This window comes from Cryptotermes secundus, unplaced genomic scaffold (assembly GCF_002891405.2).
Source record: "Cryptotermes secundus unplaced genomic scaffold, Csec_1.0 scaffold70, whole genome shotgun sequence".
Classification (NCBI taxonomy): domain Eukaryota; kingdom Metazoa; phylum Arthropoda; class Insecta; order Blattodea; family Kalotermitidae; genus Cryptotermes; species Cryptotermes secundus.
Window position 1 is genome coordinate 496,540 of NW_019734964.1, and position 17,502 is coordinate 514,041.

The 17,502-nt window shown below is 37.5% G+C and overlaps 3 protein-coding genes across 3 annotated transcripts; 2 read left to right on the top strand and 1 right to left on the bottom strand.

Annotated features, from left to right (window-relative positions):
- Window positions 1-2,080: 2,080 nt before the first annotated feature.
- LOC111869008 (tRNA-splicing endonuclease subunit Sen2) lies at window positions 2,081-9,068 on the top strand (the record flags this gene model as incomplete). Its single annotated transcript, XM_023860176.2, is given in 4 exon segments — window positions 2,081-2,332; window positions 3,772-4,801; window positions 6,210-6,367; window positions 8,802-9,068. Coding segments are annotated over 4 exon segments (1,590 nt in total), but the record flags the coding sequence as incomplete, so codon positions are not given.
- A 990-nt stretch (window positions 9,069-10,058) lies between these two features.
- Window positions 10,059-12,058, bottom strand: LOC111869010 (COX assembly mitochondrial protein homolog). The gene is made up of 3 exons (XM_023860180.2): window positions 11,557-12,058; window positions 10,619-10,723; window positions 10,059-10,307 (listed from the first exon to the last, which is right to left on the bottom strand). Exons 1-3 carry the CDS (start codon window positions 11,660-11,662, stop codon window positions 10,117-10,119), a joined length of 402 nt encoding a protein of 133 aa, XP_023715948.1. The 5' UTR covers window positions 11,663-12,058; the 3' UTR covers window positions 10,059-10,116.
- Window positions 12,059-12,172: 114 nt separating this feature from the next.
- Window positions 12,173-17,437, top strand: LOC111869009 (26S proteasome non-ATPase regulatory subunit 14). The gene is made up of 6 exons (XM_023860177.2): window positions 12,173-12,299; window positions 12,481-12,750; window positions 13,307-13,523; window positions 14,522-14,634; window positions 15,896-16,096; window positions 16,967-17,437. Exons 2-6 carry the CDS (start codon window positions 12,508-12,510, stop codon window positions 17,126-17,128), a joined length of 936 nt encoding a protein of 311 aa, XP_023715945.1. The 5' UTR covers window positions 12,173-12,299; window positions 12,481-12,507; the 3' UTR covers window positions 17,129-17,437.
- The last annotated feature ends 65 nt before the right edge of the window (window positions 17,438-17,502 follow it).

Below are 17,502 nucleotides of genomic sequence, written 5' to 3' on the forward strand. Positions count from 1 at the left end.
TAACTTGAACATTTAAGTTTTTACTGTTTTTAGTTCTAAACTGTAGAAAATAAGTTTTTTCATAATTTATTACTAGCTCATTTTTCCTAAACCATTCATTTATCATCTCAAATAATTTATTTATTCTAATTTTAAATGTTGCAGGATTCTTATCAAAGATAAGGATACTTGTATCGTCTGCAAATAATATTGGTTTGGATAGGTCAGATATAATTTTTGGTAAGTCATTTACATATAGTAAAAAGAGCACTGGGCCTAATACAGAGCCCTGAGGCACTCCGCACTGTATTTCTTTCCATTCAGAACAACATTTACTCCCATTTTCATACAAAATTACTCTCTGGTATCTTCCTCTCAAATAGGATCTCATAAGTTTCTGAGCAGCTCCTTCAATTCCATAAAATTCCATTTTTTATAGCAATATATCATGATTTACTCGGTCAAACGCCTTACTCAGATCACAAAAAATTCCACCCACTATATAGTTGTTGTTTAAAGCCCTATAAATATTCTCCATTAGATTATAAGTAGCTAATATAGTTGAAGAGTTTTTTCTAAAGCCGAATTGTTCCTGCGTTAGCAGGTTATATGTATTTAAGTGAGCACTGTATTTGAATTCTGTTAGGAGATTTCAGTGCCAAAGGAGGTAAAGCAGGCATTTCACCAAACCAATTGGGAATGCAAGTTTACATGAAGATAGTAATGATAATGGTGTTAGGTTAGTACTCGTTCTCACAACCAAAAATGTACTGTCAAGACTGCAGTGCTTCCACATGTCAATATTCATAAATACACTTGAACCTCCCCTACCATAATGACACAGATTAATCACATTTTGATAGATAGGACATGGCAATCAAGTTTACTTTATGTTTAAGGTAGTGGACTGGGATGCTGATACTTATCTGGTGGTGGCAGACTGGCAGAAAGTAGAGGGACAGTGCAAATGTTTTATATGACAAGGGTCAGTCTCAAGAAGCTAAATGATGTGGAAGTTTAAGAACAGTATCAGGGTCAAATCTCAAATAGCCTTGCAACTTTAGAATGAAGAGATAATTATGTGGACATCAGTAATGATTTGGAAAATACTAGAGAGAATATAATTTTATCAAAAGGAAGTCTTGATTATTGTGTATTGAAGCAGCATAAACCATCATTTGACAGAAAAATTTCCAAAACTATTATATCAAAGGAAATGAGCAAAATTGACAGTAATGTTGACATTCTGTGGGAGCATCTCAGAAACACACCGATAACAAGTATACATTGAAAAAACAAAACCCAGGTTGAATACCTAGTTGAGGTCAGAAAGTGAGAGAATTAAGTTTAGTCACCAGCCAGGATAGAAAAGTTTTTCCTTCAAATCGAAGTAAAGTAATTCAATAGAAGAATATCTTAATGAAGAATTCTGTAATATTGGTTACTGATAAACAGAAGTGTAGAATAAGGTATATTCCTAATAATTTTATATCTTCCTTACTTACTTACTCATGGAGCTGAGCCCCTATGGAGGAGCCACCAATTCTGCAGCTCCTCAAGAATTTCCCAGCATTTTATGGAACCCAAAGGTTCATTACCGTGTTCACAAGAGCCCTCCACTGGTCCCTATCCTGAGCCAAATCTATCCAATCCATACCATCCCCTCCTATCTCTCTAAGATCCATTCTAATATTGTCCACCCACCTATGCCTTGGTCTTCCCTGTGGTCTCTTTCCTTCTGGCTTTCCTACCAATATCCTATATGCGTTCCTCGTCATAATAATTTTATACCATAATCATTAATGTATTTCAATAATAATATGGATGGACATGTCCTATATCAGTGTATTTTGATGTACAGGATAAAATAAAAAATTAGTAAATGAACGTGTTATATTTTAGCCAAATAAATCAATGTATAAAGATTAAAGTTTTCTGAGATGTGGTCCTGCCATAGTCAGGTAGATCTTTACCACCCTTTTGGAGGAAAGTGCTACCTCCACCTTTAGTTTATAAGAGGTAAACATATACCAGACTACATGACATATCTCAGAAGACAATACTCTTCATAGTCACTGCTGTGAGAACCACGGCTCTCAAATTAATGTATATATCAGCAGTGTTCTGCTCTTTGTTGTATACTCCTACAGGCCCATTACTCCAAATGGAACTGCGAGAGCCCAAACGAAAGTGTCGAGTACGTATTTCTTTGCAGCAGCCTTTCCCAGTTCTTAACAGGGATGTAACATCAATACCAACAAGTAAAGCTCTTTGGCAAGTGTATACTGGAAAGTACAGTGGAGACTCTGTTGTAGTGGATGCCCCAGATGAAATGATGGCACTTTATAATATGGTAATACATGTCGTGTGTGATTAAACTACTTATTCATCTTATTATACTGCATCATCCTGTTGCACCGTGTATTCTAAATTAACACTTATACGTAAGAAGTATGGAATCTGAGATAGCGCAGTCGGTATTACAACTGGCTATGGGCTGGACAGATGAGGGGTTAGAGTTCGAGTCCCAGTAGGGTCAGTTATTTTCTCTTCTCCATGTCTTGTGTGCTGGCTATAGGGCCTACCCAGCCTCCTATCTAATAGGTACTGGGTAGCTAGGGGTAAAGTGGCCAGGGCGTGAAGCTGACCACTCACCTCCAGCTAATGCTGAGGTCAAGAAAATGTTGATCTATACATCCACTCCCCCATATGCCTCCATAGCATAGTGCTTACTTAGTTAAGCACAGGGACAACTTTACCTTACTTCTTTCTAAAGTATTAATCTCTTCCTGTTATTCAAACACTACAAGTTCCAGCCCAACTTGCCATCATCAGGTGTACGAGTTGTAGAGGAAACTGAAGCCATGTTGTCATGCTGCTCTATATAGGCAAAAACATGTTGGTATTTGAATAACAGAAAGAAGAATGGTTTGAATTTTAATACATCAACAGAGTTGCAAGTTATCGAAAGTAATGGTCAAAAGCTTAGCATTTTTGCTTCATGTATGTAAGGTTCCAGGTCCACTTCTAAGAACAGAGACTGTCTCAGTTGTACTGTATTTATGGCTTTTGTATTTGTATGACTTGTTCCACATCCTACAGTCATTCTGACTTACTTTGGATCTACAGAATGAATATGTAATGTACGTATGTATGTATGTACAATGTTTTTATCTTTAGCCCCTCAAGGCAAGTATTTTGATAATTTTAAATTAGGTCTTTTCCTCCCATGAACGAACTCCGTGGTTTTAGTCCACAAGCAGATTATACCATCTGAGCGACCGCCGCTTGTAGAAGTTAATGCCAACTTTAGCAGATATAGGGTGTTGTGTGGTCAGTGCAACAAATCCCCATAGCCTAATTTCGGTTTTCTAGACTGGAGCTGCCATTTCATTGAAATAGCTCCTCAATTATCATCATATGGCTGAGTGGACCACGTTCCAGACTCACTATTTCTCAGAAAAAATCTGGTAGCGTAAGGAATCGAACCCGGACTTCTGGATCTGTAGCCAGGAACTCTGACCACTAGACCACAGAGTTTAATTCGTTATCCAGCATCTTATAATTCAACACATTATAAAGTGTGTACTTGAAAGGTTTCTTATAATAATAACAATAATAATTATAAAACTTAGATTCTGTAAGTTCTTTGGGCTGAATTACTTTGAAGTGTAGTTGAGTTTTATTGCTGTCATACATTGCAGCTGCTTTCAATTCTCTATTGCCCTGACAAGATTTTTGGTAAACAGAAGAATACTGACTAATTAGTACCTGTAATCTCTTCATTTATAGGGCTGTTTTGGAAAAGGGTCATTATCCCGTGGAAGTCCAGAATTTGGTAAAGAAAGACAAGGAACCCCACCTTTCATTCGTCATCGGCAGTGGAAACGTAGATGCAGATGGGCAAACCAACTTAAAGCTATGAAGACTGATAATGAAACAAAACAACAGGAAACTGTTGTGAAGGTTAGTCAGCGGGACTGTGTTGGGGAGGATCACATTGCAGGTGAAATCACACTGACTGCAGGAAAACAAGCATCGCCTGAGGGAAGTGCAAATATAATTCCTGAGGATGAAGCTCAAGAGAAGAATTCAAGAAAGTTCTGTGATACAAAGAGTACAGTTGAAAGAGATGATGAAATTAAAACAGACAGGACATTTGAGGAAACTAAAAATTGTGATGATAGCAATGGTAAAAAGACATGTGATGTGAATACAGATAAAAAGCTCATAATACTTGATTCTGCAGAAGAAAACAATAAAAATAAAGCAGTAAAAAATCTAGGACATGTGGACAGGACTAAGAACAATAAAGAAGGTGAACATGAACAAAAAGGCACAACACAACTTAATAATTTTACTAGTACTAATGAACAGAACAGAAATACAGTGGTAGAATGTCATAGCTCCAAGACTAATGGTACCATAGTTACATCTGAGAATAATGGTACTAAAGAAGGTAACACAGAAGATTGTAGTCAATCTGCAGATGACAAGAGTGAGGAAAGGATGTTACTGGTTCTTCCTGATAGTGACAGTGATTGTGAAGGATATTTGGATAATGTCTGCCCTAGATTAGAGAAGGAACCATTCCCAGTTCACGAAACTTTACATCTAACACTTGAAGAAGCCTTCTTCTTGAGTTTTGGTCTCGGTTGTCTTCAAGTTATTGATTTATTTGGAAATTGCCTATCACTGGATGGTATGTGGCAGTTATTTTGTAAATCTCAGAAAGACTTCATCCAGAAGTATGTTGCATACCATTATTTTCGCTCTAAAGGCTGGGTGGTGAAACCAGGAATCAAATTTGGTGGTGATTTCTGTAAGTTTAATTTTTATATGAAGTTCATCTTTCCACCAGGTGGTAAATGTTCTTAAATATTTGTGCATATGCACACAGACATGTCCATTCCTAATCTTCTCATTCCTGTCATGTGATGCCATCTATATTAGGCAAGATATGAATGATACCAGTTATTGGATTAGTTTTTGGTTAGTATGTCACATTATATTCAGAGTACAGTTTTCTCGAATGTGATGCCCAGCTTGATACTGATATTTTTTAGGCACGTGCTGCTTTTGTTTTCTGCATTGAAGAAGGAGCCAGCAGATTTCCCCCAAATATTGGCACAACCCTACCAGATTACACAGTTTCACATCCCAGGTGATAGTAATCTTAACCCTTTAAAACCCAATGGTTGCTATATATACTGTCTACTTTACAATACTAAAACTCTGTAGTCTGCCCATGCAGATTTGTGTTCTCACAGTAAACAGTGACTTTATTGCCTAAACAGCATTAACTGACTAGTGTTTTTAACAGAGATGTAATGTGTTTCCTGTGAGGCAGGAACTGAATTTGCATATGTAATAATTAGAGAAAATTCAGTCCATAGTGTGTTAATATTCATTGTTGAGAGAACCTGAATTTACCTATGTAATAATTAGAGACAAGTCAGACCATAAAGTGTTAATATTCATTGCTGAGAGAACCTGAGATCTGTTATGTTATGTTTTGGGGCATGAAGCTGACCACATACCTCCATCTAGTTGTGAGATCAAGAATGGTACAGTATATCACCACTTTCCCATACATCTTCATTGTGTGATGCTTAATTAACTAAACATAGGGACAACTTTAGCCTTTTTTTAATACATTCAATTTAATTTATTTGCCCACTCTTCATAACGTGGTATCTCACCTAGATCTTGTATTCTGCAGCTGTCATTTTAATTGTTGACATTCTCACAAAATAAAACATTTGTCATCCTTGCATGAAATATGACCATCCCTTGCCCATAAGTTCACCATGTTTTCCTGTAGTGTTTCTACTTGCACATCTTGCCTTATGTCATGATTTTAGATTTTATCCTTTTATATTTCTCCTTTTGTGCTATGTGCAAACTTCGTTTTTGCTGCTTGTATTCTGCTTGCATTTATTCATGTCTATGTCTACAGTCATGTTCTGTACATGAAAGTTTGCAAGTGACATGTTTTATTATACCATAACTTTAAATTTATCTGAAGTAAGAGACTGCCTGATAGGATGAAAAAAAATCAGAACCTGGTTCCTGGCACCAGGGCAGTGGTTTGGAGGTCCTGTCAGGAACTCTGAAAAAAGATAACTAAAAAGGGCTCTGATGTAACTGTCAAAGTCAGCACTGATATATTTTCAAGCATAATAGAATATCATACTGAATTCTGAGAATAAATGTTCCTGTGCTTACAGTGTTATATAAGCAAGGTCCTCCATTTTACCATGCTTCATACATTGTGCTGGTGGAGGTGATAGATAAATCTACAATGATGAGGGTTCCTGGGCTTCAAAGAAATCTGTCTTGGACAAGGCTGATGGGACTCAATAGGGTTGGAGAGACTGCAGGAAAGGTGAACAGAGTTACCTATATTTATGTTTGTAGCTGCATCCTCCCATTTTGACCTGATCTCTGTAAATCCATAATGTTACATAACTGCTTATTCAGTACGGGAGGAAACCTTGTCAGACATGCATCCTTCTATAGCAAAATATCCTTATCTTAGGAATTCGTATGTTTGATTTTGCAGGAAAGTGATAACATAAGCAGGAAGTCACCAGAAACTTTACAAAATATCTCTTGTCTTTTGGATAACGTTACTTTGCTGCCATAGTTCGCTTAGGATGCAGTACCAAATAGGGAGGCTGTCATATTTGCAGTGTTGTACCTTGTTCTGACATTGTAACTCAGAGAACGTTACTATCCAAGGTGTACAGTTCTAAAAATTGACCATTGGCCAGCACAGCCAGTTTTTAACAAAACTGAAAGCCATGACAGTATATCATGCTTCTCAGGAGGATATACTGTACATGTGTATGTAATGTAAAGTAAAGGTATCCCTGTAACAGGCCGTGGAAGCCCATTGGGTTGTGAGAAGTTGAGGCTCTCGCATTTTTAGACGCTCGGCTCACAGATGGTGATGAGGTTGTCAGCCTTACATGCCAGCCGCCCTTTACACCCAGGAATATTCCTGGTACTCATTTCTGTTAGAGGCTGAGTCGACCCCAGGGCCATAGTGCAGCTGGAAGGATTAGGTCAATTGAAAAAATCCAATGACCTCATCGGGGTTCGATCCCGCGACCTTCCAGTTTGTAGCATAGTGCCTCAACCAACTACGCTACCGTGTACCCCACATGTGTATGTATATATATGTTTTTATAGCCTACTTTAAAAATGTGATTGACTTAGGTTGCCCACTTATATTTATTTGCATTCAAGAAAAGTGTTTTTTCCAGTTAGAAACCCAATGTTATATTAAATTCATGTGCTAAGTAAAACCTCCACCAGAGTCAGTAATTTTATGTTATTAATAGTTGTTCTAGGCTAATATTTTTTTTCTGCTTCAGAGTCAAAAGGCTAAAGAGTAATCAGGCAGATAATATGAACTAGATGTGCACAGTAAACCATTGTTATAACAGACAAAATCTGGAAATATACAATTGTGAATTTTTAGAGATGTTGAGGCACTAAGGTTTTGTGGTTAGAGAACTGTTTAAAATAAAAAAATACAAAAGCCCTAATGCTACATTGTGTGCGTTTGTTTATTACGGGTATGGGCTATGTATCCTATGGTGTATATCTATGAATATCTCTTCACTTGGTTCTAGCACACATCAGTGATAACTGACACCTTGCCCCCTATTTTTAATTCACTTAGTGGGGGGTGGAGTCCAACTGGGTCCACTTGGCATAGTGGCCACTCATTGGCCTATTGTAGCCTGCCCAGGGTGATTATGATGATAGAGAATTTGGTGGAATGGAGATTGGCAGGGGAAACCAAAGTACTCAAAGAAAACGTGCCCCAGCACCACTTTGTCCACCACAAATCCCACTTGACCGAACCCGGGCCGCCGCCTATTAGTCAATTATAACAAAGTTTTACTATGCATCTTTCTTTAGTTAACTTCTTTTTGCATAAGTTTAAGTGGAAAGGCAAGCAGAAAATGTTCAGAATCCGTTAAACTGTAGTCACAAAGCAGTGTGGTATATGGGAACTTTCTGCAGCAGTTAAAACGATACAAATTTGTCATTTGTACATAAAATGGTTTTCCATAGATTTCTGCACTTAAAAACTATGATTATAGGTAGCTGTCACAGAGTTGAGATGATCTTATATTTAGGTAAATATAATAATACAGATAAGATCTAAAAGTTTGTGACAATGGTATATTACTACAAGTATTATGTTTTTGGACATCATCCATCGTCTTATCTATTTTCTAAAAAAAAAAAAACGCCCTGTTTCTTTTTGAAAACAGAATGTTTTGGAGACTGGATTCTGTCCCTGTCCTCAGGTAAAACGTACCCAGTTGGGTCCAATATATACCACAAGGAGTATTGCTTCTCTCCAGGTATGATTTCATTTGAGATATTTCTCTGGTGCAAGGCTTCATACATGTGGAGTTTCAATAATTGAATATTTTCTTAGCTCTCGCAGATGGCTTGTGTTGTGTTTGGTTTATGAACCCCTTCTTGAAACTGACAGGTGTCCAAAGAAAGGGGCTAGCTCTACCTATTGGACCCAACTGAGTAGGTTTTACCTGAGCACGGGCACAGAATCCAGTCTCCAAAACATGTTTTCAAAAAGGCACAGGCAATTTTTTTTAAGAAAATAGACAAGACGATGGATAATGTCCAAAAACATAATACTTGTAATAATAATAATTCAGTATCTCGTTTGTATTTTGGTATTATATAACTTAATTTTTGAGTAGACATCTTGCAGGATTTCAACCTGTTTGCAATTTCTTGTGAAAAGTAATTTAAAGCACTGCATACCTTTTCAGGAGATATTATTCTGTCAAGTAATTTGGCCATCAGAAGTAAGTCCTGAAAGCATGGAATTTCCATCTATCCTGTCCAAGTTCCAAGTACATGAAATGCTAATCAGAAGATGGGTATCTTCACAAGAAAGAGAAGAAAGTGATGCAGCATGAAGACTCATGGACGGTTCAATTACATGCTTATGTTAGGACTAAGATATGAGTTCACTTTCTCAGATATCATATATATGAAAATGTCAATACTATGAATAAAATTATCAGTCTAACAAGTGTTGACTGTACAAATTATTTTCATTGATCCTAACGTTAATGAAAAACCAGCAATGCTCAGTTAGTTGAACAAGAAAATAATGCAAAAGCGATGAGAGATTTTGCACTCTATCCAAATGCCTATGGAAGTGAGATTTGATGTTATCATAGCAGTAAATGTGAAGCTTGCATATTGTGCAGTGTGACGCTATGTAATTTGATAAATAGGTTACTCCAAAATGTTGGAACCTATCTACTAAACTACAGTGTCACATTTCAGAAGACCTATCTTCACCTTTGTTGATGTCTGTATTTTTTTTTTAAATGCTAGTGGGGTGGGACCAAGTCCCTTGTACTGTGGCCACTTCTGGCCTATTGTACCAGCCCCAGATGATAGGCGAGGGTGATTGTGGAGCAATTGGTGGAATGAAGATTGGCAGGGGAAACTGAAGTACTCGGAAAAAACCTGCCCCAGCGCCACTTTGTCCTCCACAAATCCCACTTGACCAGACCCAGGATCGAACGCGGGAAGCCAGTGACTAAGCGCTTGAGCTATGGTGTGGCCCAATGTCTGTATTTACTAGTAACAGTACATCATAGCAGAATTTCATAAAAAGGAATATCCAAATGTGTGTTAATTTGTTACAGTACTGGATAGGTCTGACTTCTTGGGTATAGCACCATGTAATCCATTGAAAGTTCTCTCACCTCCATCTTCAGCGATGAAGACTAAGCCAAACAAGAAACCAGCCTGAAGCACACATTTTATATTGTTTTTGCTGTACATTCTAGAATAAATGTTTTTTTTATCATGAACGTTAATTTATTATTATTAAAAACTTAAAAAGTGCCCCCTCTTCACATTTGATATTGGGCATCATGTAGAATAAGGTACTGCACATAAGCAGTATTGAACAAGTAGGTTCACACACTAACAGCATTCATTTTGGCAAGGGCTAAGGCCATAAAAAAACAGAAGGTAAAATTTTGTTAAATGACAGTTTTTACAAGTTTTGTTACAAGAGGATTGTATTGTGAATACATACATTTTTCTAACTTATAAATACGTTTATTTGTTGTGTTTCCTAGGGATACCAGTTCTTCTGAATTCACTACGTTCGTCCAAATATTCTTCTTTACATTTATTCTTGAATTCTTCATTTTGGTACCATTTATCCAAGCAGTTCTTAAGAGCAGTGTTTTCCTTTCGACATGTAATAACCATGAAAATACTGGAATTCTTGCAGCATTCAGTAAAAGCTGAGAAGAAAAAACCATTATGACTGCAGTCACCACATATCTAACCAAGCCTCCTTGTGCACAGATAGATACCTGACAAATATATGTTATGATAAAATATCATATGCTGCTATTCATTTTCTGGAGCTGGTATAGATTAGTTGGCACAATGTCAGCATGGCCAAGGAATTCGGGTTAGATATACATACATAGAATATTAATTTTTACAATGCATGAAAATAATTCATACCCTCTTTATTGTCATAAACTGCACATCAAAGTAACATAGTGATACCAATTTATGATTCAAGTGGTACATCAGTAAATCTTACCTTTTACTTCCTCAGTACATATTTCATCTCTAGCTTTGTCTCTCATCTTTTTTGGAATCAGAACATCAATCTCTATATTTCGTAATGACCTGTCCTCTGGATCGCCTGTGAGCATATATAATATTGTCTTCAGAAATCTAATGCTGTGGTTTAAGACTGGAGAGCTATAACACCAATTTCTGTTTAGGGCAGGCACATTGAACTTCACCTTTAAAAATACATTGGATCTGTCCTGAATTTGAGGTTCTCACAACCAACTATATTCTGGGTTTCGTGCCATGTGGTTCATTAAAATTCCACCAGTAAAAGATAAAAACGGTAAAGCTATTCCTCTAACAAGCTGTGAAGGCTTCCACATTTTCTAGACGTGTCAGTGTACTACCGAAATACAAAGCACTAAACCCAGTATACCACTCTCTTCCCATTCACTATGACACAACCTATCGTGGCCAAAGGAGAAATATAACGAATCTGAAACTTGTACCAAGCTATTGATCAAACGTAGAACTGCGGCATTCATCTCTGAAAGTGCATTGCAGTTAAGAACGAGGCTTGCACAATAATCCGATGTATTTTCAACCATAATGTCCTCACAGCTGTTATGAAACTGCACTAATAAATCATGCATCACTATCCGTTCGAATGGATTATGTGCGATGTAACACGTTAATGTTGCACTTTTAAATTTGTTGGCAATGTTATATACAATTTCAAGCTGATCACCCACCCAAGGAGTCCTACCGAATGTGTAAGATCTAGAAAAAACCGAAGTGAACGGAAAAGTTCATGAAGGGCCCACTGGGGCTGTAGTGCCAACGAAAAAAAAAATACACATACAATTTCAAGCATTTAATAAATTAACTATAGCTGAACACTGCGCCTACTTATTGTACGGAGATGACAAATTTCGACAGATATATCGTGTAAATAATAACTACCTAATCCTTGCGGTCCTCCTCCAAATTTCTTCGGCAAAACGGCAACATTTTCTTTAGCAGACGCCATAATGCGCCATAAGTTGTTACGTGCACAGATACCGAGCATCTACACATGAGCACATGGGACATATTGTCATATTTTCCCCTCGACAGTCAGCCGACGTTTCAAAAGAACGTGTTGTCTCCATCATCAGGGTTGAAGAATATGTCAAGCATGGACCCAGCAAAAAAAGGGGTGGCAAGTAGAGCTGAGTGACATGCTACGCCAAAATATTTGACTTTCAACGGACCGCACTGCGTTATATCCCAGGAGATAGAACTTTTCATAATAACCACTATGAGAACCTCAAACCCTTCATTTAGTAAGGATTTTGGTTAATTCTCGCTGTAGGCTCTGAAATTTAGAAGGCAGAGGTATTCCTTACAGGTTCAATAGTGTACCAGAGAAAACATAGGATTAACTCATTGACAATATACGCGGAAGAAAAGCACACTGTGCGAAATTCGACACATAAAATAAGTCGTGTATAATCCGTGGTCTTAGCTGTCCTAGCCGTCCTAGCGGTCCTAGCGTTGTGAGCGTATTTATAGCGTATTGAGGTTTCGTTTCGTGAGCTTGCACTTTTGATGGATGGAGTGTGGTTTTGTTATTGTGTTTGCTAGTGTCAGACCAGCATAATAATTTAATGTTGTAATCGCCTAGTTGCATATAAGTTAATTTGTATATTTTCGAGCAAGAGAAGGTAAGTAGTTATTAATTGTAAGTACTAGCCTTGAAGTTCTTTCAAGCAGAAATATTCTTAAGCTTGTGTATATTTAGGTGACATAATTTGAACTTCTGTTTTTACAGACTCTAAGTGTAAATTACACTGTGTAGAATATTTTTAATGTAGATGTGGTTTTTTAAGGCCAGTCTTTTTGCAGCATTATTTGGTTCTGTGGGCACAAGCAATGGACCGCTTGTTGAGGTTAGGAGGAGGCATGCCAGGTTTGAGCCAGGCACCACCACCATCAGATGCACCAGTTGTAGACACTGCTGAACAGGTTTACATTTCCTCACTTGCCCTTCTGAAAATGTTAAAACATGGTCGTGCTGGGGTACCAATGGAAGTTATGGGCCTTATGCTGGGAGAATTTGTTGATGATTATACAGTCAGAGTGATTGATGTTTTTGCTATGCCACAGACTGGAACCGTGAGTAATTTTTTAAATTCTAAAATGTATTATATGAGTAAATTTCCCAATTTTGTTAACAGTTATGAGTGTTACTGTCTAACAGAGTTGTTTAAGTGATAATTTGATCTTGTATAATTCTCTCAGCAGGTCAGTAGTGCCTTTACATTGCTCATGTTCATTCCATCAAATTCTCCACAAATAAGAATATCTAATTAATTCTAAATTGTAATCAGCAGTAAAAAAATTGTAACTATTGTAATTTTAATCTACTTATATATCAAATTGTTAATATTCAGAATTGACTTGTCATATATCATGTACAATGATCTACAGTGACGAAATCAATCAATCAATCAATCAATCATTTATATGCCACCCTTACTTAATATGCCTTTCAGTTTTTCGCCCCTTCATACACTGTTTGTGTATAGTGATTCATTTATATAGTCATGCTGCATGAAGTTCTATAATTAAAATTATCATGAGTTTTATGTGTACTGAAATGTGTGTATGTGTCTTCAGGACTCCAGAATTGTTAAGAGTTACTGTACACCATGAGTAACTTTATTTCTAGGGTGTCAGTGTAGAGGCAGTGGATCCAGTATTTCAAGCAAAAATGTTGGACATGTTGAAGCAAACAGGACGCCCAGAAATGGTTGTTGGATGGTACCATTCACATCCAGGATTTGGATGTTGGTTGTCTGGAGTAGATATTAACACACAACAGAGTTTTGAAGCTCTGTCAGAGCGGGCTGTTGCTGTAGTAGTTGATCCAATTCAGAGTGTTAAAGGTTTGTGTGAGATGTTCCATTAAAAATTCAGAACAGGCAGCTAGAACCTTGCTCTTCTTGCACCCACAATGTATGTTAAACACTACTTTTGTTTCTGACTTGATGATTGTAGAACTTACATCACTACCGATGTTACAGAGCCAGTAGTTTCATATGTACTAGGGGAGCTCACAGGGGTCTGTCATAGCAAGTCAGAAATGAATAACAGTAACAAAAATGCTGAAGGGTGCATATAGAAAGACATGGTGGAGGGCTTATTATTTTGAATATAAATAAATAAATTGTTCACTCTCCTGCCTATATCTTTCAGTCTTGTTCAGACATTGCACAACTTTCATGTCTGTTATGTAGGATATTTGTATTTCTTATCATTCATGCTTAATTCTTGTAAATGATTAAGCACTTTTAATTAATTTGCTAGAATTCATGAGACTGAAATGTACTATTCATCTGTAGACCTCATTCTAGATGTGGGCGCAGTAAAATATATTAAAGTGGGTCTTATAGTCTGAGGTTGTGGACTGAATTCATGTCACTTTGACAGATTCAAGTGTCAGGCTGTTCTGAACGTAGTTATGACTGTGGTTCCCATAAGTCAAGAAATTTTCTTGATAGATGAGCAGCTGTCATCTTCTCAGTATTCTGTTTGATGTAATTAAGCACATCTTCCAGTAGATCTGTCAGAACAAGGTATTATTACACATATATAGTTTTATTATAACATCTTAGAATAGGCTAAAGGGTAACAGGATAATAAAAAAATGTATGTATTGTGAGTAAAGATCCCTTGTTACATCACTGCAGCAATGGTTGCTTGACACAGTTGCTCTTCTGTTATGTCACCGCGGGAGGCGACAGGGTGTTTACTGAGCGTTGTGTGATAATGGAAGGGGTCGGGGTATGTGACGACACTCACAAGACCGCAGAGTTCACGTGACCCCTACTTCCCGTTGTGCCATCCACGTCACAGTACATAATGTTCTCTTCTTTTAATGTAGGAAAAGTTGTAATTGACGCGTTCCGACTTATCAACCCCAACATGATGGTGCTAGGCCAGGAACCACGACAGACAACCTCAAATCTTGGTCATCTGCAGAAGCCCTCAGTTCAGGTAAATAACTGAGCTGGAAGTTTTTTCCTGTATATATGTACAAAAATCTTAAAACTGGAATAATTGTTTTTGTACAATAAAGTCATGTTAATTGAATGTGTGTTTTAGCAGAGTTTCATTGTATTTGTAATTGATGTTTATATTACGAGTATTAACAGTATCCATATAATTGACACTTCTGGCACAGTAATAAGTGTGTTAAAATTCAGTGAGACCAGGATAGCTGTCATTACTGTTATTTATAGAACTGTGGACATGAAACCAAACATTATGATCACATGATAAGAAAATAAGGGTAGTATTTAATTTAAAGCAGCAGTGTGTGGTGCCATCTGCTAGTTTTTTCCAAGCATTTATATAGTATAAAAAATGTGCTTCTATCATGGGTAAGATTTCAGTGGTACTCCTGGCGGAGAGCATGTAGTAGTGAATAGAGGAACTTGCATACACATGTATGTGGTTAAAGAAGTATGCCTAAACAAAAGTAAGGGACACCCACTCAGTCATGGAGCTGAGCCCTTCTTGACAAGCCACCATTTGTGCAGCTACTCAAGAACTTCCCAGCACTTTATTGAACCTGAAGGTTCATTACCTCATTCACAAGAATCCTCCACTGGTCCCTATCCTGAGCCAGATCAGTCCAATCCATACCATCATATCTAAGATCCCTTTAATATGGTCCACCCTCTTACATCTTGGTCTTCCTAATGGTATTTTTCATTCTGGCTTTCCCACCAATATCCTATATGCATTCCTCTTTTTCCCCACTCATGCTCCATGCCTTGCCCATCTCATCCTCCTTGACTTGATCATTCTAATTATACTTGCAGAAGAGTACAAGTTATGAAGCTCCTCATTATGCAGTTTTCTTCAACCTCCTGTCACTTCATCTGTATTTGGTCCAGATATTTTCCTCAACACCCTCAGTCTATGTTCCTCCCTTAGTGTCAGAGGCCAAGTTTCACACCCATACAGAACCACAGGCAAAATTAAAACAGGGACATGACATGTAAAATTTGATTTATTACATAATACTATATACAACAGTTCTCACATCAAATATATCTCTTATTCAGTGATCTCCTAATTGAGAAATCTTGTGGGGGTTGGTAATTGGTAGTGAATAGGGGACGGGTACCCAAGTAAATTTTAAATGATATGTACTATATCTTACTGTATTAAAAGTGTGCAGGGCTATTTGAATTTTAATGCATTATCATCATTATCATTTCTGAAAGTATAAACCATGCATTATTTTCAGGCCCTGATACACGGTCTGAACAGACATTATTACTCTATTAGTATCAACTATCGTAAGAATGAATTGGAGCAGAAGATGCTGTTGAATCTTCATAAGAAATCATGGATGGATGGACTGATGCTGGCAGATTATTCAGAGCACTGCAAACTTAATGAGACAACAGTCAGTGATATGCTGGATTTAGCACGAAACTACAACAAGGTAACGTCATGTTTTCAGCTCGCAGATGATCAGACTGTGGCCATGGACTGGCAGCATTGATCACCTTACAAAGAAAAATGTTACTTCTGCAGATGTGTGTGCTTATCCACAAATATTGGTGCTCCTCAAGTGTACTTTTTCTGGTTGGCACCAGATGTTAGCCACGTAGTTAGTAACTCTGGCTCGTACATTTGGGAGGCTCTGGTTTTGGTTCTGAGTCTGAAGACTGGCTATTCTGACTTTGATTCATTGTGGCTTTCAGCAGTAGATCCAGGCAGGTGTTGGTGTACTGCCGTAAAATAAGCCAGGGCCGCTTTTTCTGACATTCTTTCCAATTCACGAAACATTCTACTTGGGATGTTACTTAACCTATGAAGTTTAATTAAATAGAAGGAAAAATGTCTTCTAGCACTGTGTGGTATAATATCTGCAGTGCAGTTTTACAACAGTATATTTGTATTTGCAGTAAGTGATCATTAAGGGCAATGAGACATGCAGAGTAGCAAAGAACTGTTTTAAAAATATACATATTCTCCGCCCTTGCCATGTCTTGTAAATGTGTTATTTTACAGCCTCACCATAGCTCAAGCAGTTAGTCGCTGGCTTCCAACCGTGGTGGCCCGGGTTCGATCCCGGGTCTGGTCAAGTGGGATTTGTGGCGGACAAAGTGGTGCTGGGGCAGATTTTTCTCCGAGTACTTCGGTTTCCCCACCAATCTTCATTCCACCAAATTCTCCATCATAATCACTCAGGGCGGGCTACAGTAGGCCAATCAGTGGCCACCGCGCTGAATGGACCCAGTTGGACTCCACCCCCCACTAAGCGAATTTTAAATGTGTTTTTTTTTGTTTGTTGTTCTTTACCTGACAGGCTCTTGAAGACGAGGAAAAGATGACACCTGAACAGCTGGCAATAAAGAATGTTGGTAAGCAAGATCCAAAGAGGCATCTGGAAGAGAAGGTTGATATTTTGATGACAACCAATATCGTGCAGTGCTTGGGAGCTATGCTGGACACTGTCGTCTTCAAGTGATGTAGAAGAACTGATTTTCATATTCACCTGCCACATCTGAAATTACAAAAAAAATAAAAAATAAATAAAAACTTTAGTCCCTATTGACAAGTTAGAGGAAATAAGTTCTATCAAAATTATTTATTAAGAACTTGCAGTTTAGGAAATTAATTCTGTTTTAACAGTCAAAGGGATACAATGCTTCAGTGTGCATACAGTGTTTTGCTGTGAATAAAACCCACATTATAAAATGAGGCATGCAAATGTTCTAGTTTGCAATTGAGAAGTTCTTGTACTGCTATTATTCAATAATAAGATATTGAAAAAATACTGATATTCTGTTCTTTTAACAGGAAATTTATATATATATAGTGTGACATGTCTAACTGTTGCTG